This window comes from Penicillium robsamsonii, assembly GCF_028829455.1.
Source record: "Penicillium robsamsonii strain IBT 29466 chromosome Unknown utg000002l_segment0_segment0, whole genome shotgun sequence".
In the NCBI taxonomy this organism is placed as follows: domain Eukaryota; kingdom Fungi; phylum Ascomycota; class Eurotiomycetes; order Eurotiales; family Aspergillaceae; genus Penicillium; species Penicillium robsamsonii.
Window position 1 is genome coordinate 450,713 of NW_026643220.1, and position 25,916 is coordinate 476,628.

The following is a 25,916-nucleotide window of genomic DNA, read 5'->3' on the forward strand; positions in this document are numbered from 1 at the left end:
TTACACATTAAACTATACCTACCTACATGTATGAAGCAGTATGTATCATGTTATAGGCAGGGTACTCGCTATATGCTCAGTAGGTTCACAGCAAAGGGCCAGTGGCTACTTTATTGAAAGCTATTTCAGTCTAATTGGCTTGGAAACCACTCATTTCTGCGATGCAGTATAAAGCTTCCGAAACTCCACCAGCACCCCATGCCGCAGAAGCGCCAGGTTATCAAAGCTCTCGATATGCGGTAACCGATACACGACAGCAATCACTGTATGCCACGTGCACTCTTGCTGGATTGACTCAAGTATCCGGGATTATGTTTCCCAGTCGACGCTGTTAGTCACCTCGTCCAATATGGGAGTGGTCAAGGACCGGGCCAGTGCCAGCAGTTGCTTCTCACCGTATGACCAGTCTAGCGCGTCGAAGGTGGCATCCAGCCCGTCCTTTCCGCGGATCGATTCCCATAGGCCCACTTTCTTTATAGCGATGACGATCCGCTCTTCCGATAGGGTGCCTCTGGGGCCGAAGCTATCACGCAGTGTGTCGGGGAGAAGGAAGGGGCCCTATGGGATGACAGTGATCTGTGCACGGATCGCTGCGGGGTGGATGGTGGAGATATTGCAGCGAACTGCAATGATCGAGAAGCCATCCTCGATGGTTGTTGATGCAGTCGTCGGTAACTTGATTTCAGGTTATGCAACACTGCAGATTTTGGAGAGCCATTTCGGACAGCTTGATCTCTGTGAGGCGCATGTAAAAACCGCGGTCGAGTCTGGCAGCTACTCTATGCTGACCTTCGTGTTGGATCGATGTTCAATCACCGAGGCCACGCCACCGGTGTTGTTAGCCGCCGCGGCTAAGGGCAGCTTGGAGATGATGAAACACCTTCTAAAATTGGACAATGCTGTTGTCACCGAAGATATTCTGATTGCAGCATCAGGAAATTACGACTGTAACGTTGACATGCTCAAGGTGCTTTGGAATTTCGCCCCGCACATCAAAGTTCCTCCTAGGATGTTCCTGAATGTTGAGGATTCATTTTTTTTATTCGAGTGCCACGGTTGTTGGATTTCTTTTTTCCCGAGTTAAAGATTCCAAATTGTGCCAGGATATTCTGAACGTAGTGATGACGACAAAGCAGATTCCAGACAGCTGGCACTTTCGGGCATCTGTGTCTGTTCTGAATTGTGTCCTCGAGAGCGGGTTTGAAATTGACGTGACCGATGAACTTGTGATCAATGCCTTAAATGCAGGCCAGGGGCGGCTTTTAAGGAGTTTCTTTACCCACCAGACAAATCTCGAAGTGTCACAGGATATGGTGAACACGGCAGTCGAGCTAAAAGACTATCGGGCCCTACAAGTGTTGGTCAGGCATGGGAACTCGCGTGGATTGAACCTGCAAGATGCAAGGTTTATTCTCGATAATTCAACGCCACCATCATGGAGATTTTTCGATGAGTGAGGTCGTCATTTTTGATTATTTTGTTCAAGAAGATAGTTGCCTGCATGATCAATCAATCCAGCGGCACAGAAATTGACTCCATCCTCAGTGCCCCATGGTGCAAGACCTCCCGATCAAGTTCATACTCCCCAATAGACGCATTGCCTGAACACTACACTGGATATTCCGTGCTAGAGCCGAGTGATTGTGTGATAAATTCAGTGGTATCTTGCCATGGGAGTCGCATAGTTCGCAAGTCCATTAGGTGTTGCTGAGCGGGGCAAAACGTGTGGGAAAGGGGGACTGGGGGTAAACGAAGATGAAGCGGCGAATGGAATTGAGAAGTTCAAGGATGCTGATACGCTGGATAATTGGAAGAAACACTAGACTTTATGGTGAGCCTAGAGGCTTTAATCACTGAAAAGCAGCACGCATTATCATTGTTATGGATCGTGTCTTTCATAATATGAGAGTGTTCGTGTAGAGTATATTCAGTCACCAATCAAAAATAATCAGTCGAGTAGTGAGAGCTTCCGAGTCAGCAAGTCTGCTTCACGCCGTTTGACCGAGAAAGAAAACTTGACGCCTTCGACATTGTTGCTTCAGGGCTTCTAGCAAACTGTGAATGAATATTATTTCCTGGTTACTACTAGCTTTGGTCTCGCGGATCCGGAGCTGCACTTCCTTTTTGGTTAGCTGCTTTAGCATACTTTGTACAATATTTATAGTTAGGACACGGCATGATTTATGCGCTAGTGTCCACATTCATTGGCCTTTTACGTCTGCCAACTATTGGAGTCAATCTATGTGGGTCATAGAATCGTTGCACATCGTACTTTTGTGCACATTAGTACCTCCGTACTCCGTATCAATCAAGTCGGGGATTAATCCTTCATTTCCGTTTAGCTTGTGAGCAGGCCAATAATATGGCTGACAAGACCCGTTAATACTGGAGCCAAATGTGCCTGCATCTCTCATAAACAGGCATACCCAGCTTGCCTTTGTCCCGATTGAGGTCCAATCTTGATCTTCGTATCAATCATATCAGCGTCAATATGGGTGGTTACCAAGGCGCGTTCCCTCGCATATACGAGGGAAAGCTCGCTCTAGTGACAGGATCCGCACGAAGTAAGTCCGACATTGGTCTCCATTGATCACCCCATACTGATCGTCTGTCAGGTATCGGGGCCGCAATAGTACAAAACTTGGCCAGCAAGGGCTGCAACGTGATCATCAACTATGCAACCGAGGCCTCCGACGCACCCGCAACAGCACTCGCCGCCAATCTCGAAAAGGAATACTCAGTGCGCGCACTATCCATAAGAGCAGATATTACCTCGCGGGAGGAATGCGCGAGGATCGTGACAAGCGCAAAAAATGTTTTTACAGACTCGCACACAGGATCCTTCCAAATCGACATCATCGTTCACAACGCCGCGGTGCTATACCTCGGCCCACTGGAATCAGTCAAAGAATCCGAGTTCCATCGAATATATGAAGTAAATGTCCTTGGGCCACTTTTACTCACTGGTGCCTGCAAAGAGTATCTTCCCACTGATCGCTCGGGGCGTATTGTAATGTTATCGAGTATTGCTTCGAAAACGGGAACGGAGAACACTTCGCTTTATTCGGGAACTAAGGGTGCTATTGAAGCCATGACACGTGTGTGGTGTCGTGAGCTGGCCGAGAGAGCCACGGTCAACTCGATCAACCCTGGTCCTGTCATGACGGATATGTACATGTCTGCGCCCGATGAGGTCAAGGAGGGGCTTTCATTGTGGAATCCACTCACGCCGTTGGTGCCCGTTCGGGAGACTGATAGCCCAGAGGTGAGGGAGTTGGGGGAAAAGTTTGGAGGGAGAGCGGCGTATGCTGAGGAGATTGCTGGTTTAGTTGCGACGATCTGCAATGCGGAGTTTGGGTGGTGTACTGGGAGTGTTATTTCTGCAAATGGAGGGTTGTCCTTTAGTACTTAAACCTAGCCAGCTTTGCTAATATTGACTGTGTGGTTTTTGAGGCCTTCTAATTACGAAGATAGGTAGTCAACATGTATCCAAGTACTCCACAGATGCGTGATGAATATAATGCCTCAGGCCACAATAAATGCCTGAGGCATACGCACACAGAATGTTAACTATGCCCAAAGACAAACACGAGATGCAAGCATTTCAAGCCTGTGTCACTGGTTCTTTTTTTTTGCTTGAAATCTGATCTCTGAATGTCTTCTCAAATTGAGGCTTCATCTGTAGATCCAGTTAAGCTTCAAGTGTTTTTTAAGCTTGTTATTGGCCAAACTCAAATCCACCCCCTTCGCAAAAGGAGACATTCCGACGTCTCATCCATTGGCCCTTCTATACCTTTTTGAATTTGTGTTTCCGAGACTGAGGCATTAATAGTCTAGACTAGGCTTTCAACTCTCAGTACTGCAAACATGCCCAGTCCTCCATCCCACCCATACTATCCCCTTGATGCCAATATTGTGGGTTATGAGCCCAACCAGACTCCGGTGCTGGAGCTTCTCGTCTCTGCTGGTGGGGCATGTACTATTCTTCTTAGTGTGACTTTTGCGTTGGCCAGCTATGTGAGACCGACCTTGCGCATGGCGGATCGAATCGCCATCTTGTGGTTTGTGCTCTGTAAGACAATCGAGAAAAGATCAAAAGTTTCGATATTGACAATGATATAGCTGGAACTCTGCACTGCTTCTTTGAGGGTTATTTTATGGTCCACCATAGCCACATGGCTTCTGCGCAAGATCTTTTTGGGCAACTATGGAAAGAATATGCTCTAGCGGATTCCCGATATATGACCTCGGATACGTTGGTGTTATGTATGGAGACAATGACCGTGGTAAGTCCCACAGCTATATACAAGGTCAACTCGAGGACTCACCGCTGATTTCCACCAAGGTCTTGTGGGGACCATTGTGCTTTGTTGTTGCATACTTGACCGCAACCAGGCACTCCCTGCGCCACCCCATCCAGGTAATTGTGTGCATGAGCCATCTGTACGGAGACACCTTGTATTATGCCACCAGTTTGTTTGACGAGTACGTGCACGGGCGGCCATATTCCCGACCGGAGCCGTATTATTTTTGGGTGTATTACTTTTTCATGAACTTCATCTGGATTGTTGTTCCGGCCTGTATGTCATACAATTCCCGTGCCCGTTATAAGCTGACTTTTATAGACTATCTCTATCGGAGCATTTCCACCATCTCGGCTGCACTCAAACAGGCGGAAAAGGACAAGACTAAGTAAGACCTCTTCCGTCATCGGTGGCGGGTCGAGGCGCAGTGGAGCATTGGGCTAGAACTGTGTTGGCATGAAACATTAAGGAAATTTCGCGGTTGGGATCGAGAGGATGCGAGGGTTGGAACGACAAGATGGGTAGTATCGAATCATATAATAGCCCTACAAGATGATCAAATGAGGCTATATCCTATTAATTTCATATTCCAAGGATTAGTAGGTTTAATAGATTGAATATCTTCACACTAAATGTACCCTATGACGCTCATGCACGAGGCACCTGACGCGCAACCCAGCAATATTAAATATTAGCCTGTCTCCATGATTTCTTTTGGATTTAAGAGATCTCATCTTTAATCAAGATTCAGATCAAATTACGGGGTGAAATCTCCATTGAAGACGAACTTGTTCGCACCCGATTTGGTTTCCCAGCAACCAATTTAGTGTGGAGAGGGGGAGGCTTATCGAACTTGTCAGCCCCCCGACATCTGCCCAGGTGACGCATTGTTTTTCATGACCCTTGAAGGATTTTCTTGAGATCCAAAAACAGATGCTCCAAAATTGTTAGAGATCTTTGGGGGTTTGGTAAGTACAACTGTGACGAAAGTCAACAAACCTGTGTTTATTCGGGTACCTAAACAAACCTTCGAGAGCTCCCTACTAACACCGGCCTCTGTTTTGCTCTATAGGTACCGATGCCATCTCCTGCGACGCCACAACGTCCCTCCAATCGTGGAGGAACTCCAAAATCTACCTCAAAACCGCTGGACATCGGAGAACCGCTGGGGGCGCACGACACGAACACTGTGCGCTCAAGAGTGCGAAAATGGCAGCAACAAGGCGGCGGGGTCGTGACGGTCGACGACCCCTATGCCGATGACGAGGAAAATGATGTGAAGCCAACACCAAAGCCTGCCAAGGTCAAGGTAGAGAGGCTGGAGAAGCTGGAGAAACCGATCAACAACCCCCCGACCACAAGGAAGCGCAGCCACAGCACGCCCCGTAAACGTGTGGTGAGCGACGAGCATTGGAAGCGAACGCGAAACAGAGCCTCAACCCAGTCCTCGTCGCGCAATCTGCCCACACCCAGGCGCATAGCCGAATATACCACAAATGAAGGGCAGTCTAGGTCTTCACGGGGAAAGCATGATGAGACCGAAGATGAAGACGAGAAGAATCGCGACCTCCCTCGATTACAGGGCAAACGAGGTACTGGGACAGGCACTAAATCTCCTATTCGAGATACCAAATCCGCGGGTGCACGACAGAATATCGATACCATCACCGAGAGCGACTATGAGACGGATCATCCCAGATCCGTTGAAGCTTCAGAGCTCTCGGACAGACTCAAGACGCGCTCGCCTCCTCCAGAGGATGCATGGGCAGCAAGCGAGGCGGATTTCTCTGAGCTGTCGAGGAGACGCAAGCGCGGCCCAGCAAAGCCTCCCAAAGGTGGTATATTCGCGCACATGATCGACGAGTCCAGAAAAATGTTTGGGATCCCCGAACCCGAACCACCGAGACCTACGCCTACGCCAACTACAGGCCGTGGAGCCAAAATCGAGGCATGGCTTTCTGACACACCGGATCCTTTTATGGATGAAGCCGGAAAGACTGATATGCCAGCTCCTCTGGATCTGAAGTCAGGCCGAGCGAGGCGATCTCAAAAACTTGCAGACGGCGACGTGCATCCTGGTACCGAGTCTGAGCCGTCGACAATCAGCGAGCGCCCGAAGAGCTCCGAGTCTCGCCCAAAGAGCGCTGTGAGTAAGCACTCCAAAGGAAAGGACAGCGTTTCTTCAATCGACAAAACACCAAAGGCACAAGAGCACGAGATAGCCTCAGAATCGAAGCGGGCTAGTGTAGATAGGACCTCCAAGTCGTCTGTCAAGAGCAAAGAGGACAATCATGTCGGAGATAAGCCATATGAGGACAGTGTCGCGCCCTCAGAGTCCGATTTACAGCCGTTTTCCGATGCTGGCTCTGAAGTATCGGGACATAATGCACCTGTGCCTCTTGGCCGTAGGAAGCCGTTCCCAGCCACCGGTTACCATCGTTTATCAACGATTGCTTCTACGGACACCTTGAGTACCACTTTTACAGATGCAACTGAGCAGAAACCGAAGTCTGCCTCCACCGGGAAGCACAAATCAAAACTTACCGAAGAAGCAGAAGAAGCAGAAAAGGATGACCAGTTCGATCCAGACTCGCTACCTGTGGTATCCTCGCAACTGAAAAGAAGGCTCACCACACACAATGACCTGATGTCTGTGCTATCTGTTTCGACCTCGCGCAGAAGCACCCGGTCGAATCGGAGTATTCGTACCAACAAAAGTCGCCTGGCCCATGCGACAGTTGACGATTTGCTCTATGAGCTTTCGGGTGACGAGACGAAGTATATGCGCGAGCTGAAAACACTCGTCGGGGGGGTGATTCCGGTACTCTTAACTTGCGTGCTGTCCCGCTCAGATTCGGCCATTGCCGCAGGCCTGTTTCGGCCGTCTTTGGACCCTCAAGACGATCTGAACTTTTCAAAGCCAATCGTTAACATGGGAGTGGCTATCGAGCGTCTTAAGACCCTGCATAAGCGGATCCCGCAGGACAACGCAGACGCATTGCTTACATGGGCCCAAGGTGCCCAGAGAGTCTATCGCGAGTACTTGAAGGCGTGGCGCCTTGGATTCAAAGATGTCATTGTCAACCTCGCTCCTCTAGAAGAAGGTGAAGTCACGAACGATGATGACACGAAGAGCCTGGATGAAGGCTTGGAGCGAGACGAAAGCGGCGACATCATAAACAGCGAAGGGGAAAAGGTCGATGTGGCCTACCTGCTGAAACGGCCATTGGTACGTTTGAAGTACCTAGCAAAGAGTTTCAAAGGTATCAATATGCTGGAGCCATCCCCGAAGGCCGAAGAAACCGCTGCCGCCTACCAAAGTCTTGTTATTGATGCCCGAAAACGCGTCCGAGATGAAAGAGCGAGGTTGGAAGATGACTCTGCTGCTAGTATTGACCCAACACGCACAAGAGATCCCATGACCTTGGGCGTTCTCCGCGGGATCGGCATTGATCAGACTCGCCATGTCCGTGCCCGCGATTTCTTCAATCTATCATTGTATCACTCAAGTGGACAACTTGTAGATTGTCGAGCTGAGCTTTTATATCGAGACAACGCTTCGAGCAAAGGGCCTGGAGGTGATCTTTTGATTTGTGAAATCGATCATTCAGATCGCTGGCTTCTCTTCCCTCCCATGGACCTAAGATGTGTTTCAGCCCGCAAGGGAGAATCGAAACATGAGATTATCCTCATGCTGCGCAGCGCTCCCGGAGATGAAACCAAGTACTGGCAAGAATTGATCTCGCTTCGCATTGACGAAGAAGAAGTTGGGACTGAGTGGGTCTCATTGCTCGGATCTGACCCTATTCCGCCATCAATCTGTCGGAGCCAAAGCTTCATCAGCCGAGCCAAGCAGAACAAGGCTCGCAAGCCATCTGCTGTTGGTTCTCCCCCTAGGCCACACCCAAATGACATTGATATCCCCATCGGCGAGAAGGCGACCGGTAAACGACGCTCGTGGACTCCCAAAGAGCACTCGTCTGAGCCAAGCACGGTCAGCTCTGTCACCGATGCCAGAAGCTCTTTGTCCTCAATCGTCACTCGGGAGACTGGCTACACCACTGGAGGATCCGAGCTGTCTGCCAAGCCCGCCCGCGCTGACCTGCCTCTCCTTCCTTCTATGGCGCCCAGGAACTCGCCAACCAGCCCGGAAAAGGCTGCCACCGGGCTCAAACGATCCAAGGCAGCTAAGAGACTCTCTCGCTATGGTGATAGCCCGGCTTCGGAGGGTGCTTCTCAGCAAACAGTCGTATCTGATAAAGCACCCGAACACAGCGGGCCTACATTTACCTCTCCTCAAACCCCAGATACCCCAACGGGAGGTAGATTCTATGGCGAACCAGAGGAATCCCCAGCCAGAGCATCACCCAGAGAAAAGTCGCGCTCAAGGATTCCCCAACCTCAAAAGACGCCTGTCAGGGAACCTGAACCGGAATCTCCTAGGGTTTCATCTGTGCCCTCAGCAGTTCTCCCATTGATCCCCAAGATCCGAACTCCTAGCAGCCAAAGTCACCTTTCTACTCCGACAAGCATCGGTCCTGAAGATGAAGAAGACTATCCTCCACTCGAATGCTTGCCCAAGCAAGAAATTCCGGAGACACCAACCAGAACTAGGAGAAAGAAGTCTCGAAGACGGCCAAAGGAGGATGATAGCCCTCCCCCTCCCCCGCCTCATCGGTCACCCAGTCCTGCCAATGGCAAGCGTTCAACTACTCCAGTTCTCACTTCCAGCAGTGGTGGACTCAAGCGACGTGGCTCTTCTCCCCTGAAGCACGAATATGAACCCTCTACAGCTTCAGATTACTCGGAGACCGACTCGGACGCGTCAACAGTGCGCCACTATTCCTACTCATCATCTGAATACTCAAGATCCGGTGGCTATTCTGACTCGGAGGATGATTACTCCTCGGTATCTGAAGACGAAGATTATGTCACTCCCAAGCCAAGAGCACCTGCACCCGACGCGCTTACTGACGCCAGTTCTCTCTCGCCTTCTAATTCTGTATCGCAGAGTGGCTACCGTGCGGTGCCGCTACAGCCCACGAAGAGTAACAAGGCCACTGCGTCTGTCTTTGCTTGGTCTGATAAAGGCAACTGGGAGCCTTTGCTTCCTGACGAATGTAGCATCGTCGTCAGTCCTGGCCTGATCGAGGCCTTCGCCGTGGGCTCTGAACCTGATCCAAACTCCGACTCCCAATCATCAAGACCGCTCATCTCTCTTGAATTGACACCACTCGTTCCTATTCGCCGTGGCACCGCCATCGATATCAGTATTCGCTCTCCTCCCACCGAGCGATCCAAAATCACCTCCAGTAACAACATCATGTTCCGATCAGGCAACCCTGATGAGTGTGACGCTTTATATGGCCTAATAAACCAATCGAGAATCAACAACCCAACATATATCGCACTCCAAAATGCCCGCGGCCCATTCGACGGCCATGCCTCTACCTTTGAGCCTGCCCCAAAATCCGGTGGAGGTCTGTTTGGCTGGCCCCGTCGCAGAAAGAGTTATCGCGCATCAAGCTCCCCGCGCTCTTTGGCCGAAGGATCCGAAAGCAGCGTGGGAACCATGAGCAGCGCGTTCTCCGCCCTCAAACGCTTTGGTAACGGCAGCAAAATGTTCAACATTTCACGCTCAACCATCGAATCCCGCAGCGGCCGCGAAGGCAGCATCCACTCCGGCTCCGGTGATTCCGGCAACGACCCATCCCCCAACTCCGGCATAGGCCGCATCGCTGCAGCAGTCAAAGGCGCCGACGGCATCGGTCTCTCAAACGCCAAGGTCCGCCTGTACGCACGTGAATCCGCCTCCAAGTGGCGTGACATGGGGGCCGCCCGAATGACCATCATGCCCGCACCACCCAAGAACCCCTCCCGACCTGGTACTGGCGTCAGCGGCCGCAGTGATAACAGTTCCCCGCTAGGTGACAATGCCGACAACTCCAGCGGCACTTCACCTCCCACATCAGGTCCCGCCTCCCCGCGCGGCGGCATCTCGGTCGAGAAGCGCATCGTCGTCCGCGGCAAGACACGTGGCGAGACTCTCCTCGACGTATGTCTAGGTGAGAATGCCTTTGAGCGCATCGCCCGCACAGGAATTGCAGTATCCATTCGCGAAGAGAATGAAGATGCCTCCATTGCGCAGAAGGGTGGCGTTGCTACTGGCTCTGGCAAGATATTTATGATTCAAATGAAGAGCGAGGCTGAGGCAGCTTATACCTTTGGGCTTGTTGGTAAGCTCAGGTATTGATGAGTGATGTGATGAGTTGATGCTGGGTTTAGGATTGGGTGTACGTGTGAACGAGTATGGGGCGGGGGGGGGGGTGTATTGTGCGGTTTCTCTTTTTTCTTCTATTTTCCTTCTACTTCATATTTTTTGGAACATCTTCAGTCATTATTAGCACTTTTCTTTTGTACATTTAGACTTGGCCGAATGATATCCTGGCAGTGGAATAATGCAATTGTGCCTACTCTCTCTACTTTCTCCATCGTCTGTTATATATAGTAACATGTCATTGTTTACAACTAGAATATGAGGACCTGTAACTGTTCTTCCTTTGGGCACCTAATTTGGACTAGTGGTACTCTGAGTGTTGCTGAGAGAGGCTCATTCATCTCAGTTTTCCTCCAGAGATTCAATAGAAGAGCTAATACCTTCGACCGTGCGTCTTCTCTCTGGTCACCAACAACTCTTTATACAGCGAACAAATTGCTGTCACGTCCACCTGCATGCTTAGCTTAAAATTCCACTCTGAGTCCGCCCATTTCGCTTCTGCAATTTGCTTCGTGAGATCTTTTCGAATTGAAGCCTGCAGTGAGCGGTAAATCCCCTGATTTGGATATGCAACAAGGCCTATTGTCGCCGCTCCTAATTTGGATGTAAAACTTATCAATCCCTTTGACAATCCTTTAGCCACCCCAACAGCACCCTGCTTTTTCTTCCCTTGCCACGTATACACAAAGATATCCGTGAAACCTTCGGATATACCATGTGCAAATGTTGAACACCCCACTATGGTCCCGGTTCTCCAGTCCAATACTGGGTCATACATTCGTACTTCTTCTCCATACAGGCCAGGAACAGCCCGCAATCCTTCTACCGTGGCAAGAGGAAGATCCACGAATGCTCCACGAGAGGACCGGCCCAGGAATTTTCCAAAGCTGGTAGCAGACGCAAGTGCCATTCTTTTTGCATATTCTGGTTCGTTGTGCTCGGTGCTAGCGGTGATGCTGCTCGAGGAGGCTGTCGCTGTTGGTGCAACCGAATCGGTTATTGAAGAAATCTCACACCTGGTCGATGATGTGGATAAACCAAGGGCAGATGTTTCGTGGCTGCGATTTGAGCGGAGACGTTTGTACTCTTTGTAAGGCTCGATGAAAACGCCAGTTGAGGCGTCAGCCATGCCTGAAATGGTCGACAATGATGTTGAAGAAATGGCTGTTAGGGGTTCCCATCGCTTTATGTGGATTATGAAGGGCTTGCTCTGATACCTGTAATTTGAAAGTTAGTCGTGATGCGAAATTTGACCAGGCAAGTTAATGCCATTAAACTCACGGTATGAGATGTTTCTCCGGCAACATTCCCTCGCGTTTCAAGACCAATGCGGCTGTGGCGGATAGTTTCATTGCTTTCCTACCTCGTTTGACCTTCCAGACTGCCGTTTCCCCGGGAAGAAGGTCACATGTCATACTTTGTTGCGGGAGGTGCGCGTGAAATGAATCAACGGCTGCACTAACACCTGACTCTTCGTTCATGCTATCTGCAATGGACTGTGCCACGGTATTAGCATGTGGTGTGAGACAGTAAGTGATGGCATCTGCCAATTTTGCTGCCGTGAGATCTTGGAAGGGAATAGGCTCAGGCCCGGCCCCAGCGGTGGCGACCATGTTGCCCCAAAATGGCTGGCTGAAACAACTCGAACGTTAGTCACATAATAATCCGAAAGACACACGTAACGATAGACTCACTCTCCGAAGAATGGAATAATAGTTGTAGGTTTACCATTCCGCAGCCCACAGGCAGTAGTACCGGCGCCGCCGTGGTGCACAATAGCAGCTACGTGCTGGAAAAGCCACTCATGGGGGCAATCGCCGATGTAGTAAACGTTAGAGTCCTGCTCCCCTCGCAAATCACTCCACCCACCGGCGATGATGGCCCGCGTCCCAGTTCTCTCAACAGCCTCTAGTATGACGGACATGGTTGTTTGCACGTCCTCGAGGACTATGCTTCCAAACCCGATATAGACTGGCGGAACGCCGGCGTGCAAGAAAGTAACCAGGCTTGGGGTTGGTGTGTAGGGGACCGCTTCACGAAAAAAGAAACCGCAAACATCTAACCAGTCAGCATATTTCGAAATAAAGGAGGGCATGTATACTCACCTATGTGGGACCCCCAATCACTTGGTTTTGGTACCAGTGCGGGCGACCAGCAGTATGTAAAAGGCACCTTGAGCGTCTCTAGTAAGTTCGGACCTTCTGTGGCAGGGATAGGGTCCAAGTTCAAGGAGCCTTTCCGCCAAGCATTAATCAAATCCCCCAGTCTGCAATAGGCCATTATTATTCCATAATTCTGCACTTTTAGTAGAGAACTTACCCTTGCCATGTCATCCATTCCACAAAATAGTGGGAAATCAAATTTCCCAATGATCGGTCGTTCCCTGAATACTTCAAATTTGCCAGTGGATGAGGAAAAGTCCTCGTACTCGTCCAGGGCATCGTGAACATGAGATGAACGGGAATCCCAAGAGCTTGAGCGCAGTGAACATGTGCAAAGCTCGGAGGATTTGCAATGATCGCATCCGCCACGAATGGTTTCGTATCATTTTGGTCTGGCTTCAGACATGAGTCCCAGCAGCCGTTCAATATCTCCGCCATCGAGGCACGCTTCTTTTGAATCTCGCCAGCGCGAATGGTCTTCATACTCGGGATCAGACCGGGGTTTCGCACCATATATGACATTAACTCAGTGGGGTCCCCACCGATATCATAAAACTCCAGACCGGCGTTCCTGACAAATTGATCAAACGTAGCATGTGTCGCCAACCGCACGCGGTGGCCATGTTTCTGCAAAGCTTTGCCAAGAGCCACAAACGGCTGGACATCTCCACGGCTGCCAACTACTTGAATCACGATGTTAAGGCGAAGACGGAAGGTTGAATAAGGTGGAGTCGGATCTGCCTCCGTCAGTGGCACCTCAGCGGGTTGGTTACTCAACAGCCATTCTAAATTCCGGCTGAATCGCGACTGGACACGGACATCTACGCGGCCATTGGGGGCCAAAGATATCTCCGGGGATGGCACCTCGGTGGAGAGTGGCACAGCAGATAAGGTCCCCGTGTCGTGGTTGAGGGTGCTGCTGATGGCGCCCCCGGTCGCCTCATAGGGTGGAGGGGATTCGACATGGTCACCAGTGCCAACAGAGATTGTATCGATCATCACTAAATGGAGACTGCCTCCAGAAACTCGTAGCAATGATCAGTTCTCCCCTATCAATCAGGCTAAGTTGTAGACTTTTGAAGAGGTGAGGGTCTTGAAAAATGGAGCCGAAAAGCAACAGTGGCGGCACGATTGAAGATTAAAATCAACTTCCGCTAACCAATTTTTGATCCAATGGAACTCTCCCTTTGAATTCAGATATTGGCAATTGACCACCCGTCGAGCCCATAATTGGAAACAACCAAAGTTATTAAAAGCGGTTTTACGCCACCTTAGGCACTGTTTAGTATTCCATTGGTCAGGTAGGTACGAATACGTGAGGACTACCCAAATAGGTTAAGCGCCCGTCCACACCCCCTGGGGATTCGGATATTTTTGGTTAAGGTTTGCGTACTTTTGGATCTACGTAAACCTTAAGCTATAAAATATTTAAACCCTTTTATCGGTGTTTTCTAACCTTTTAATGCTCGTCTCGGCCCTTCTACAATTTTGGCTTTTACTACAATATACTTTTTTTAATACCTTCCACGACTTATTTTATCCACCATGACCCAAGGCAGGCCCGAGATCGATCAGTACTGGCACAAAGGTGGAATCTGCGGCCTTGTGTGTAGAGCTGCTCTTCGCACTCTTCAGTTTGTCCTAGCCGTGACAATTGCCGGAATCTACGGTGTTGATCTGGCCCACGCAACCAAAACCAACAAACACGCCAACGCGGAATGGATCTACGCTGAATTCGTCGCTGCCCTCTCTGCAATAACATGCATCGTACACTGCTTTGTGACAGTGACCAGGGTCGGGTGGTCAGCTTGGGACGGAGTCTTGTTTGTACTGTGGCTGGCTCAAGTCGGTGTCTTTGGGTCAGCATACGCATCCAACGTTCAAAACGAAAACAAAGATGCAACACTTTCAATCCAGCGCATGCGTGTCGCGGTATGGCTTGACTTGATCAGCATGTTGCTCTGGTTTGCGACTACCGTACTTGGCATTGCCTGGTGTATCAGAACACGCAAAGTTACTAGAAAAACCGATGAACTTGACACTATCCAAGAGGAGCTCGGGTCACTGCGTGAGGAGCAAAATGGCAGTATCGGCGAGGGAAAGGGCTTGCTGATCCCTGAAAAGACCAGCTTGGAGGAACACACCCTTTTGGAATGTGCGAAGAGCACTGATGATATCGAAGCTCAGTCAGACAAAATGAAGGGGGTTGCAGAAGGGGATAGTAAACATACTGCCAAAGGCTGAAGTGCAAACAAAGCATAAAACCAGCCTTTCCGATCTACCTCTTGATTATTTCTTGCTTTATCTTCTTGTGTCTATGTTAGCGGGCGCAATCAGGGGCCTATGAACATTTTTCTTTTCTCCTGTCCTTGTTAACATTTGTCCTCTATTACATGGATTTATCACTACTCCTGAAATCCTAGGCTTGATGGATTGCGTTAGCATGGAAATACAAATCACCTTTGTTATAAAAAATTATTAAGAAAAAAGTAATCTTGGTATTTGCTATGGCATCATATACGACGCCCTTGTGGTAAAAGCACCTCATTATATTATGTTAGATTGTACCTCATACCAGGACCTCCGGACAAGCAAATGTTCATTCTCTTGCAGCCATGAATTCCACAGTTGCCACCAATATTTGACAAATACGCGTGAAATTCTCTGTAGCCAGTCACTTCATGCCCGAATATTAGTCTTAACCGGCCCAGCTTTCAAATCACCAATACGCCCATCGTCCATAGCAGACGCCCAGCTGAAACCTACGGCTAATCAAAAAAAGAAAGAGAAAAAAAGACCAAGAAATTGAGTGACGCCGCCATTTTTGATATCAAAGATAATACTCCCCATCACTTGGCATTTGCTGCATACTCTGCCACATAAAAAGACAAAAAGATCCCACAGTGAATCTGGAACATATTCAATGAAAATTCCATTTATATACAAGAATTAAGATTCGATCATTAATATCAACCAATATGGCAACTTGAACAAATGAAACATCGCGGTTGAATCAACAGGCAATACAAAGTATTTCACTACCGAGCTGGCCACCCCGCCAAACATGGTACCATTGAATTGAAAAAAATAAGCACCACAACGCCTGATAATTAAAAATGAAACTATTCAGGCCTCCCTAGGCTCCTATTTCTCTCATGTCCAGGCATTTTACAAATACTGCATCGCTATGGCGTTCTCTTATCGGCTTGATTCGGCGTCGGTGATGAATCGCCATCACCACCTAGACCTACTTCATCGGCTATTCCTAGACCTGATACTATCTCCATAGCTTCCAAATCTGACATGCCACCTTCGTGAGCTATGCGCTTTCTCGTGCGCTTCTTATTTTGGGTGGTTCTCGCATTAGCGACGCGTAATTTCTGGCTTTCCTGACGTAAAATGGCCGCGCCGTGTATAGCTAAATAGGCGCCTTACACGATCTACTCGAACGCTTCATCCGCGCGCGATAGGTTCTCTTCTTGCAATTGCTTAATAGAAGAAGCCTGCCGGCGAACGTCTTTCACAATACGCGGCGTCTTTGGCGTAAAATTAATGCTTGAATCGCTGCCACGGCTCGGACGGAGGGGGGGTGTACGAAGTCGGATATCAAGCTTCGAAATCACACGTATCGGGTCGAAAGGCACTAAACCAGCAGCTGCGAAGCTATTCACAATATTTTGTGACTTAAATACTACCTTTCTAGCCTAGGGATAGGCTGTAAGGAAGTCGCATTTATCGATTCGACTTATACCAAGCTTTGTCTGCAAATCCACTAGGTCGGAATATGCCTTTTTTAACACCGTAAAACAGCCGATATCGAGAGGCTATAAAAGATGAGACGAATGCGAAGGCATATAAATTGGTATAATGTCATTTTAAGAGCATATCGCATCGAATTTAGCTAAAAGGTGGCTACTATGGCCGTCGAGGATAAGTAGCCGATACCGACTCTTTCTTCGGTAAGAAGTCGATGGAATAAATATTTTTTGAAGCCATCCGAGACCGATAGCGTCATTCGTCCATCTATTTTCACTGACTACAAATCGCCAATCGGTTAGTAATTGCGTATCCTTAAACCATGCCGCCATAAAAACCTTGCCTTTAAAAATGACGCATAGCGGTAACGCCCACCCTATCGTATTTACTGCCTTAATTGTAGTGACCCATTCGCGATTTCTAGGCTATAAAATAGCTCTCTGACCAGCGCTTCTTCGCGTTATAACCTTAGTGGTAGCCGTAAGGCCGAGAGCGAAGCTAGTCTCGTCGAAATCGTAGATATCTTTATCCGCAATACCGTACTTCTGAATCGTAGATTTCACGAAGTTGAACCACGTTCGAATCGCGGATTTATCCTCGCATAATACTCGCCAGTAGTCGTACGATCCTGAGAATCGAGCGGAAAGGTCAGGGTATCTTTTAACAAATTTTTGTACCCTATTTTGGCCGACCGTACGTACTGTATTAGGCCGGGGGGCTGCTCCGCGGTCATCCAGTGAGATAATCTATTCGTAAAGTGATTACTCTTCAAAAACAGTCAATTTATGGCAATTTGCGCGTATTTCGGCGCGGTAGGTGATGCCATTTAGACGCGTCGAGAGCATAGTGAGGGGAACGTCAAAAACCTCTGCTGCTCTACATATAGAGCTAAATTCCTGGTTCTTAATAGCCTGAATAGCTAATAAGAGTCTACCCTCTTGCTCTACGCGTTTTTGGGAGCTTTGAGAACGTATTGGTGGCATGGTAGGTGGTTGAAAAAGGTGAGTCTAATCACGTAGGGAATTTTTGATTGGGTGGCCAGCTCGGGGGTGGCCAGCTCGGTAGTGAAATACGTTAATGACCCTCATAAACATCTAGACGGCCATCATTCGCGGCTCGCTTGACACCAATGGGATATCTGACATGCGATCCTCACCCGTCAGGGGATCATGGAAAGTGTCAGAGTAATCCGTATGGTGTAATGTATGGGTCCAATCAATGGTATTCAACTCTCTGTATTTCAGTATCCACTATTCTGGCAATTTATACTATCCCATTAAATAAGAAATATCACTGCATATTTAGGATTAATAAATCCTACGGTATGCCGGTGTAACTATTCCGACAGAAAGCAGCAACCTTGCCCAACCGGCGAGCTTTCTTAATAAGAAGACCAGGGTGATAAACCACCAACACAATCATAGAAAAGAACATGGGGAAGCCGTCAAAGACGTAGATAAAAAGCTCCTTCTGATTAACAGTGGAACTTTCACTTGCTCCGAACTGGATAGTTCGAACAAGATTTCGAAGCATCAACGCAGAACAGGCTGCGTACAAAGCCCACATGTAACGCCGCCAATGAAGATCATTCATCATCAAAGTATCCGTAGGCGTATTGTTGAGCCTTCGATGTAAGGTTACCGCAATCCAAATGAAGAACGCAAACACAACCAGAGAGAAGATCAGACCTGCCAAAACGACTTTCTTGCCGATCGCCATAACATGCGCGTCTCCGGTGACTTGAACACCAGCTCCGCCAAGTTGCGTGCAGAAGGTGAGTATATCGTTCAGTACGAATATGACCGTGATCTTTTTCGGAGTCATGCTGACTAGATGTTCGGCGTTGAAGGACCGGATGATTCGACCGAGAACCATGTAGATTGTCGCGGCGATGAGTGGAGGGGCGCAAAGAATTAACATTTCTTGGAGTGCCCATGAGCTAATTTCTGTTCGGTCTTCATGCGACCACGCCCGGCCGTAGTATCCGAATGATTCACCTGGATGAGATCATGTTAGTCGAGTCCTGCCTGGACCACTTGGAACGGGGAAACGTACAAACACCCCCTAGAACGAGAGGTATAAAATATGCAGCGCGGAATGGAAACATCATGACCAGGTGGACAACTGTCGCAATGCCGAATATAACCAGGAATGCGTATCCTGCTGTGGCGGAGGGAGTGTATGGGTAGAAGTCGACATACGGGTCCGACCCGTTGACACCAGGGTGGAAGTCAATGTCCATGGTCAAAGATTGGAGGTAATTGAGATCAATCTCTTAAAATCAAAGTGGAAATGCCGACAAGCTTTATGAGATGCGCAAACTATTTTTGAAACAACCATACACGCGCTGTTCCTTAAAGATCTATTAGTTATAGTTGACAGATTAGGTAATTTTAGAACGAATACGGTGCGGCACTATGTTCTTTACGTGGTGCTAACCCACTCGATGTGCTCCACAATTCTTTTTCCAGCAAATCTAAAGATTGAGAAGGCTAATACTATGGTAGACAATACTGATTTTCATTTTATCTTGGAGGATGGATCTTCTTGAGTGTCAACAAATCTGCTTTATATGTGATTTGAATGGAGGTCTTAGGACGTACTATGTAGAGCCCAATGGGTGGATGAAATCGATAAGCGACTGATTCAGAGATAAAAGATGATAAAGAAGACCAAAGTTGGAAGCTAAGCTAAGTAATGTGTGAATGAAATACATGACCATCCAGAAAGTGGGCGACTTGCTTGAAATATGAATATTATGAGCCCAAGGAGCTTAGTATTCAAGCTCCAACCAGATAATTTGGCCGATAATTTGGCATTTAACTATTTTACAAAGCTAACCCTCTTAGGTTCGATACACTTGCTGCAAGGGCCACTCAATCCAGCAACGGAATTCCTCGGGCAAATAGGTAGAAATGCCCGAGAGCAGATGCTCAGCCCAGCCCTTCATGAACCACGATGAGTCCATGTATCTTAGAAGAACGGCCCAATGCGCCAGTATTACCAGAGTGTGCGGTGCCTTTCGCTCTAATAATCCAATCATCTCTTCAGGAAGACGATAAAGCCATCCTATTAAAAGATCCATCAGATCCACGCCGTGGGACCCGGCAGATCGTCTTTCAGAGACCTCGCGCATGGTTCTGTAGAGATCTTCAATCACAATAAGATGCATCCCGCGGATTTCATCGTCGACCAGATCTCGCTCAACGAGTCGTTGAACCCTTTCCGTGTGAACGGTATGTTCCTGCAACGCCGTGCGCATCTCAGGAGTTAAGTCACGATTTCGCTCAATGTGCTGTGGTTCTAGAATCCCACTAAATATTTTTGCATGGTGAGAGGAAAGAATTAGTTTCACTCCGCGCATAAGGACCAGCCATTCAGCAGGCCCATTGTCACTGAAGATGAGGTATTCGCCTGGCCTTGGACCTCTACCGAAGTATATGAAGCAGATCATGATAGCGGACATGTAAATCTTCTGGCAATTCTCAACGTTCAGCTCAGAGAGCACGCTTGTTACCGATCGCATTCCGAAGGTGAAATGTTTGTCGGCTTGTTCGGTGTACTCCGCATCGAGACCTGGTTGCTCGTACGCCAAATGCAGGGCAGATAGAGCGAGAATGAGGTGTAAGAGTGAAGGAAATTTAACCCCCCATTGCACGACATGTGTTTGCCACACATTCTCGAGATGCGCACCAGTCGTCATGGTTCGATATGTGTTGATAATGTAATGGTGAAAGAGTTTGAGGTCAGGCAGAGTAATGGTCTCCATCGAGCCTGAAGAGACATTACATTGTGCCCCAGTCGATCGACTTAATTGCGACAGCGGAGGTTTGGATAATTTGAAAGTTTGTTCAAGTTGGCCGGTCGCATATCGATGAGGTTTGTATCGTTTTGAACGGGGCCGATCGGTGGAAACTTGAAAAGGGCTTGGCGACTTTGATTCGGATGGCTGTGCAGCAGTGCAATATCCGCACTCGATCGAATGGTTCGAACAGTTGGCACAGGCTGGTCTTTTCTCGTCGCACTGGAACGAGTTAGTTTCCGGTAGCTCGGTATATCGATCCTGGGAGAAGCAAGATAGACGGCACAGTGCTCTCCACATAGTGTTTCTAGAAGCAAGGAAGAGAGTGGTGATTTTGGTGGTTTGAAAATGTGGGAAAAGCACAAGGTGATGTGGAATAACGATTCAAGGGAAAGGATGTAACAAGAATGACACAGTTATACTAGTAGTAGTAGTAGCCAAGAGTCTTACCTTGATGCGACGCATTTTGCAATTGGTGCAGCCAACACGCGACTTTCGATGTGTCCGCCGTGCCCTGATAGGCTTTACGTTTGAGGGATCCATCACCGTAGACCAAGTTAAGACAAGAGAAAGACGTCGTATTCGTTCTTTGCGGCAGTCAGCGGGAGATCCTGGATTTAGACTGAATGTTGAATTCTAGTGCAGATGCGTGGATTGACATATCTATAACTCGTGTTCTTGCCATCTTGATAGGTTGTGGGGAAATGGGTCATTCAAGTACGAATACGCGCAAATTTCCTAATTAGCTTCAGGGAGCTTCACCCAAACCAAAAATTTAAAAATATTTGAACCTTGAACAGTTTGCACTTTGGTCCAATGTCTGCTGCCTTGACTCCACAGATTCCTCGTCTTTGTGCCAGTGATACAAGCGCACCTATACTCCGCTTAGGCCATAGCAGGTCCTTGAAGGCTGTTCCTAGTGTCTTAGCCTGTGGTATAACTACTCCCCTTATATTACCCAGATAGTTCTCAAGATTGAGGGGGAGAGAGAGGGACATTGTAGGCAAACCGGGTGAAAAAGTGGTGATGCATGAATTAGTATGGTAGGAAAAAGCTTCATTTTCGAAGAGAAAAACCTTTGATTATATATACCGACGGGGGGGGAATCGAAGCGAAAATGGGAGCCGCTGCAGTGATTGATCTTGAAGATCACGTCACCCATTTGGCTATGGGCGACGACAACACGTCTACCGTGTATGCCGCGGAGCTACGCGCCATAGAGATGGCACTCGAATCAGTTCTGACCAGTAACGAGCCCTGGACCAGACAGGCAAAGAACGGCCTGGTCATCTTTGCAGACAGCCAAGCGGCGCTGAAAGCGCTCTGCCGACCGCGTATGCCTTCAGGTCAAGTCTATCTGGCAGGATGTCTGGATTTGATCCGCCAATTGGCGGAGCAGGGGATCCGAACTAAACTCAGATGGATTCCGGCTCACCAAGGGGTACTAGGCATCGAGATCGTGGACCAACATACAAAAGAAGCTGCGCAAGGACCCGATGAACCACAGAACCCTCACAACCGATATATCCGCCTAGCAGCCGCGACCAAACGTCGTTTCCGCAACAAGGCAAATATTGAGTGGGAAAGGGCGTGAGCATTGGAGAAGACCGGTCGGCCGACCAGGCGGCTAATCAAGGCACCAGCAAAGAGGACACTAGAGTACTGGTCCGGACTCCGCAAAGCAACGGCATCGATCCTGATGCAGCTGCGCACTGAGCGGATTGATCTGGGTCTGGACGGGTCGAGTGTTGTTAAATTTGAAACTAGGAACGAGATCGATCGGCCTGAGACTTTATATTTCAAGGTCAAACGAAAGGCCAAAATTCTAATACAAGAACACCCAATTTAGGGCTACGTGTACGGAGTACCCCTATCCCTGTTACTCAAGCTTATTTGCTTCGTACTCGTTCCATACTCCGTTGCGGGAAGGCTGAAGTGGGGCGTTGGGTATCGCCACTAATTTTTTGCAACTGTTTGTTCGTGTTCATGACTTTGTCCAATTAAGGAATGATTCGGTTTCTAAAACGATAATAACGGAAAATTCCTTCGTTACTGAGGTCACTCAATTTTGACCAGACGAAACCGAAATAGATGAATTTTATGATCCGCTGAGGGATCCTATAGAGAACCACAACGCCCGCCTACCATCCAATCATAACCTCACGACAACTTGGATTTTGAGCGACCCTGGACTCGACACAGACATCCTCTCGGCCATTATTGGCCAATGATAATCGCAGAAAAGGAGTCGAAGCACACGGTAGCTCGGGATATCCATTCTGTCCGTTTTTCGTGTGATGTAGAGCTCATATGGTGGCGGAGGGCTGGACCCATATGAATCTAAGGACAAATAAGAATGAACCTGCAAATAGTCGGTCCAGCGCTCGGTATCTCGGTATATACCCGGCGTTCCTTTCGCTCTTGACAATATTATTGGCTAGGAATTCCCGGGATTTACACGAGTACGACAGAATTTCCTAATGCGGTGAATCGCATCGCCTTAGTCCCAGATTGATCAGCAAAGTGGGTATGCCCGAGAATATAGTTTCCATGAGAATCCTCAGAAACAAGTAGCTGAAATGGCAAAGTTCCGACCTCCGTGTCCCCAGTTATAGACAATCTGGAAGCCTAAGGTCCACGGGCGGAAGCTTTCCCGAAGGCGTTAAAGCCAACACCGGAGGGACCATGTATTGGAAGAATGTGGACCTGAAGATTTCGACCAACTCAGGAGCCTGTATCTAATTGTGGTTGATCCTACCCCTGTACGTCACGCCAAGCAGAGTTGATCAGTTCTAATTGGAAATTAGACACACGTATATGATTTAGCACTCACTACGGATATATAAAGGGCTTCTGAATGCCGGCTTGTAGCCAACACATTTGAGAAGTGAAAGCCAACATCTAGCACCAAACTATTTTTAGTATGCGGGCGTTGTCTTTCTTACCTTTATGGCTGCTAGTGCACGGTGTGGCTGGCGCCAGCTCCCAGTGCAAATGTGTAAGGACGCATGCCATACTGGTCAGACACGCATATATTCTAAATAGCGCAAATTAGGCTCCCTCAGACCACTGCTGGCCTTCTAGCAATGATTGGTCATATCTGAACGAGACCGTCTCGGGTCGCTTGATCAAGACAATTCCACCCGGCTCCGCCTGCTACCAAGACGAGCCGAATTACGACAAGTCGGCTTGTGACGCCTTGCTCAAGGATTGGACAGACTCGCGTTATCATTCGTCAAACCCGTTTACAGTGTCCGATCCCCTGTGGTCGAACGGCACTTGCACTCCCATCTACCCGAATGGCACTAGCATCTCCGGCGATCCTGATGCTGGTGTTAAGGGATGCTCGTTGGGATACCTGTCTCCGTATGTTGTGAATGCAACTACCGCGCAGCATGTGCAGGCAGCTTTGGGTTTTGCAAAGAAGCACAATATGAGGCTCAACATTAAGAATACTGGACATAACCCTGAGAAGAGGTAAGGTTGTCCTGTATGTTTCGGATGTTCAAAGACTAACTCTGGCACAGTTCGGCTTATGGAAGTCTATCGTATGTGATTCGACCTGACATGGGTAGAGCATGACTGACTATACCAGGATCTGGACCCACAACATGAAGAACATCAGAATCCATCCCTCATTTACACCAGCCAAATGTGATTCTGCGGAGAGCCACGATGCTGCAACTCTCGGCGCTGGAGTTCAGGATGGGGAGATCATCCAGTATCTTGCAAAGCATAACATGACGACTGTCATAGGATCCAATCTGGTAAGCAAAGAACAAAGCATCCTGGAACAGCATCTTAAATGACTAACGATATACTAGGATGTCGGCGTTACCGGCTGGGCAACCGGAGGTGGTCATGGTATCATAACTGGCGCCTACGGCATGGGCGCTGATAATGTCATCGAGGCTCGGATTGTCACTCCGGGAGGTGTCATCGTCACAGCCAACGAATGTGAGAATATCGACCTCTTCTGGGCTATCCGAGGCGGCGGCGCTGGCTTCGGCGTTATTCTCAGTCTCACCGTCAAGATCTACCCCATGCCGTCCCTATCGGTAGCCTCCGTGAACATCAGTGCTCGCAATGGGACACCCTCTACGGCATTTTGGAAGATTATTGCCAATCTCCACAAGGATTTTGTCAAGCTCCAGGATGCAGGTGTGATGGGCTATTACACCGCCAGTGGACCGCCTTACAGTTTCCAATATACCATGTTCCAGCTGGGTTCGACGAACACAACCTCTATCGACCAGTTGATTGCCCCACTCAAGAAGCACCTGGGAACATACAACGGCAGTGTTGAGTCTTCATCGTTCACCTCGTGGATGCCTTCGTGGTACTCTATCGAGAAACTGTATCCGATAGGTGGCGACGCTGGTACAACCCGGGGGGTCCGCGCGAGTCGGTTGCTAACTCACAAGGCGGTCGAAGACACAGAGATGTTGGCAAAAACGCTTGAGATTGTTGCGTCGCGAAGCAAAGACTCTCCAGTTCGTCAGACTCTACAGATACGTTGACCGAAGGCAGCACTGATATCTCACTTATAGGATGGAGTCTCGAGTCCTTCGATCTCGGGCACGATGACTATCAGCCACCGACCCGTCGATAATGCCCTTAACCCGGCATGGCGGGATGCGGTCGTGCATTTGATCAGCAGTGTATCATGGGATGACACCCTTCCCGAGGATGAAGCCAAGAAGGCCATTGCCAGCGTGACGAATGGCACGGGATATGCACTGAGACAGCTGGCGCCTGATTCGGGCGTTTACTACAATGAGGTATGGCTACTTTCACTCAGCACGCGTTCTACTCACACTTTCATGATTGGCACAAATACTAATATAATAAAAGGCCAACTCCTGGGAACCCGATTGGCAGTGGGCCTTCTGGGGCCCCAACTATGCCCGAGCGCTGTCTATAAAGCAGAAGTACGACCCGGACAGCCTGCTGTGGTGCCACCATTGCGTGGGCAGTGAGTCATTTGAGCAGCAGAAGAATGGTTCTCTCTGTGCTACATTCTAAGGCCTGGGCGGCGGGGCCAGGGAAGAGTTATTCGGTGTGTATCAGTCAAGCCGATTTCGAAAATAACTGTAGTAGTTCGTACTCTTGTTCAATAGATATATCCAGATAAATGAACAATGACCTGAGGATGGTGGAGTGCCACTCACTTAATGCCGAAGTCAGTATGTCTTGAGAATTTTTGGTGTTGTTGGCTAATCTGCCGTTCATCATTCCTTACTCTGCTCTTAACCGTTTGTTCCCTAGCCGTCTGTTCCTTAGCCGTCTGTTCCTTGGCCGTCTGTTCCTTAGCCGTCTGTTTCTTAGCCCGTTGTTTCTAACCCCTGGCTCTTTACCATTCATTGCTAACTGTTTGTTGATCATTTGCAATTCACCGTTTACTCTTCGCCGTTTAACGTTCTGTTTCAACAAGATCATCGCTCATTTTTTAGCGTGCTGGCTAGGTTGCCGTGGGATGCGTGGAGGTTTGCATCGTAGCCGGCAACGGTGTCCCAGCTTCCGGCGTAATCGTAGCTCATCAGGTCGCAAAAGTCAAGGTACTAATCCATATGGACAAGATGCTCTCTCTGGTAGTTGGCAGGTCCTAGAATCTG

At 48.8% G+C, this 25,916-nt stretch overlaps 10 protein-coding genes across 10 annotated transcripts; 7 read left to right on the plus strand and 3 right to left on the minus strand.

Moving 5' to 3' along the window:
• Positions 1 to 349: 349 nt before the first annotated feature.
• On the plus strand, positions 350 to 1,084 carry N7447_003412 (Galactose oxidase/kelch beta-propeller; the record flags this gene model as incomplete). Its single annotated transcript, XM_057227687.1, has 1 exon — positions 350 to 1,084. One exon carries the CDS (start codon positions 350 to 352, stop codon positions 1,082 to 1,084), a length of 735 nt encoding a protein of 244 aa, XP_057087028.1.
• Positions 1,085 to 2,491: 1,407 nt separating this feature from the next.
• On the plus strand, positions 2,492 to 3,412 carry N7447_003413 (SDR family NAD(P)-dependent oxidoreductase; the record flags this gene model as incomplete). The annotated part of the gene is made up of 2 exons (XM_057227688.1): positions 2,492 to 2,564; positions 2,616 to 3,412. 2 exons carry the CDS (start codon positions 2,492 to 2,494, stop codon positions 3,410 to 3,412), a joined length of 870 nt encoding a protein of 289 aa, XP_057087029.1.
• Positions 3,413 to 3,867: 455 nt separating this feature from the next.
• N7447_003414 (EXPERA domain-containing protein) lies at positions 3,868 to 4,696 on the plus strand (the record flags this gene model as incomplete). Its single annotated transcript, XM_057227689.1, has 4 exons — positions 3,868 to 4,072; positions 4,123 to 4,286; positions 4,346 to 4,580; positions 4,626 to 4,696. The coding sequence occupies 4 exons, from the start codon at positions 3,868 to 3,870 to the stop codon at positions 4,694 to 4,696; spliced, it is 675 nt and encodes a 224-aa protein (XP_057087030.1).
• A 686-nt stretch (positions 4,697 to 5,382) lies between these two features.
• N7447_003415 (uncharacterized protein) lies at positions 5,383 to 10,557 on the plus strand (the record flags this gene model as incomplete). The annotated part of the gene is made up of 1 exon (XM_057227690.1): positions 5,383 to 10,557. The coding sequence occupies one exon, from the start codon at positions 5,383 to 5,385 to the stop codon at positions 10,555 to 10,557; it is 5,175 nt and encodes a 1,724-aa protein (XP_057087031.1).
• Positions 10,558 to 10,954: 397 nt separating this feature from the next.
• Positions 10,955 to 13,742, minus strand: N7447_003416 (glycosyltransferase; the record flags this gene model as incomplete). The annotated part of the gene is made up of 5 exons (XM_057227691.1): positions 10,955 to 11,798; positions 11,863 to 12,213; positions 12,276 to 12,639; positions 12,687 to 12,847; positions 12,901 to 13,742. 5 exons carry the CDS (start codon positions 13,740 to 13,742, stop codon positions 10,955 to 10,957), a joined length of 2,562 nt encoding a protein of 853 aa, XP_057087032.1.
• A 546-nt stretch (positions 13,743 to 14,288) lies between these two features.
• Positions 14,289 to 14,987, plus strand: N7447_003417 (MARVEL domain-containing protein; the record flags this gene model as incomplete). The annotated part of the gene is made up of 1 exon (XM_057227692.1): positions 14,289 to 14,987. One exon carries the CDS (start codon positions 14,289 to 14,291, stop codon positions 14,985 to 14,987), a length of 699 nt encoding a protein of 232 aa, XP_057087033.1.
• A 2,829-nt stretch (positions 14,988 to 17,816) lies between these two features.
• On the minus strand, positions 17,817 to 18,741 carry N7447_003418 (RTA1 domain-containing protein; the record flags this gene model as incomplete). The annotated part of the gene is made up of 2 exons (XM_057227693.1): positions 17,817 to 18,496; positions 18,555 to 18,741. 2 exons carry the CDS (start codon positions 18,739 to 18,741, stop codon positions 17,817 to 17,819), a joined length of 867 nt encoding a protein of 288 aa, XP_057087034.1.
• Positions 18,742 to 19,344: 603 nt separating this feature from the next.
• N7447_003419 (Zn(II)2Cys6 transcription factor domain-containing protein) lies at positions 19,345 to 20,844 on the minus strand (the record flags this gene model as incomplete). Its single annotated transcript, XM_057227694.1, has 2 exons — positions 19,345 to 20,562; positions 20,752 to 20,844. The coding sequence occupies 2 exons, from the start codon at positions 20,842 to 20,844 to the stop codon at positions 19,345 to 19,347; spliced, it is 1,311 nt and encodes a 436-aa protein (XP_057087035.1).
• Positions 20,845 to 21,418: 574 nt separating this feature from the next.
• N7447_003420 (ribonuclease H family protein) lies at positions 21,419 to 21,895 on the plus strand (the record flags this gene model as incomplete). Its single annotated transcript, XM_057227695.1, has 1 exon — positions 21,419 to 21,895. The coding sequence occupies one exon, from the start codon at positions 21,419 to 21,421 to the stop codon at positions 21,893 to 21,895; it is 477 nt and encodes a 158-aa protein (XP_057087036.1).
• A 1,329-nt stretch (positions 21,896 to 23,224) lies between these two features.
• Positions 23,225 to 25,326, plus strand: N7447_003421 (FAD-binding oxidoreductase; the record flags this gene model as incomplete). Its single annotated transcript, XM_057227696.1, has 7 exons — positions 23,225 to 23,299; positions 23,357 to 23,778; positions 23,829 to 23,849; positions 23,897 to 24,068; positions 24,126 to 24,794; positions 24,852 to 25,082; positions 25,156 to 25,326. The coding sequence occupies 7 exons, from the start codon at positions 23,225 to 23,227 to the stop codon at positions 25,324 to 25,326; spliced, it is 1,761 nt and encodes a 586-aa protein (XP_057087037.1).
• Between the last annotated feature and the right edge of the window lie 590 nt (positions 25,327 to 25,916).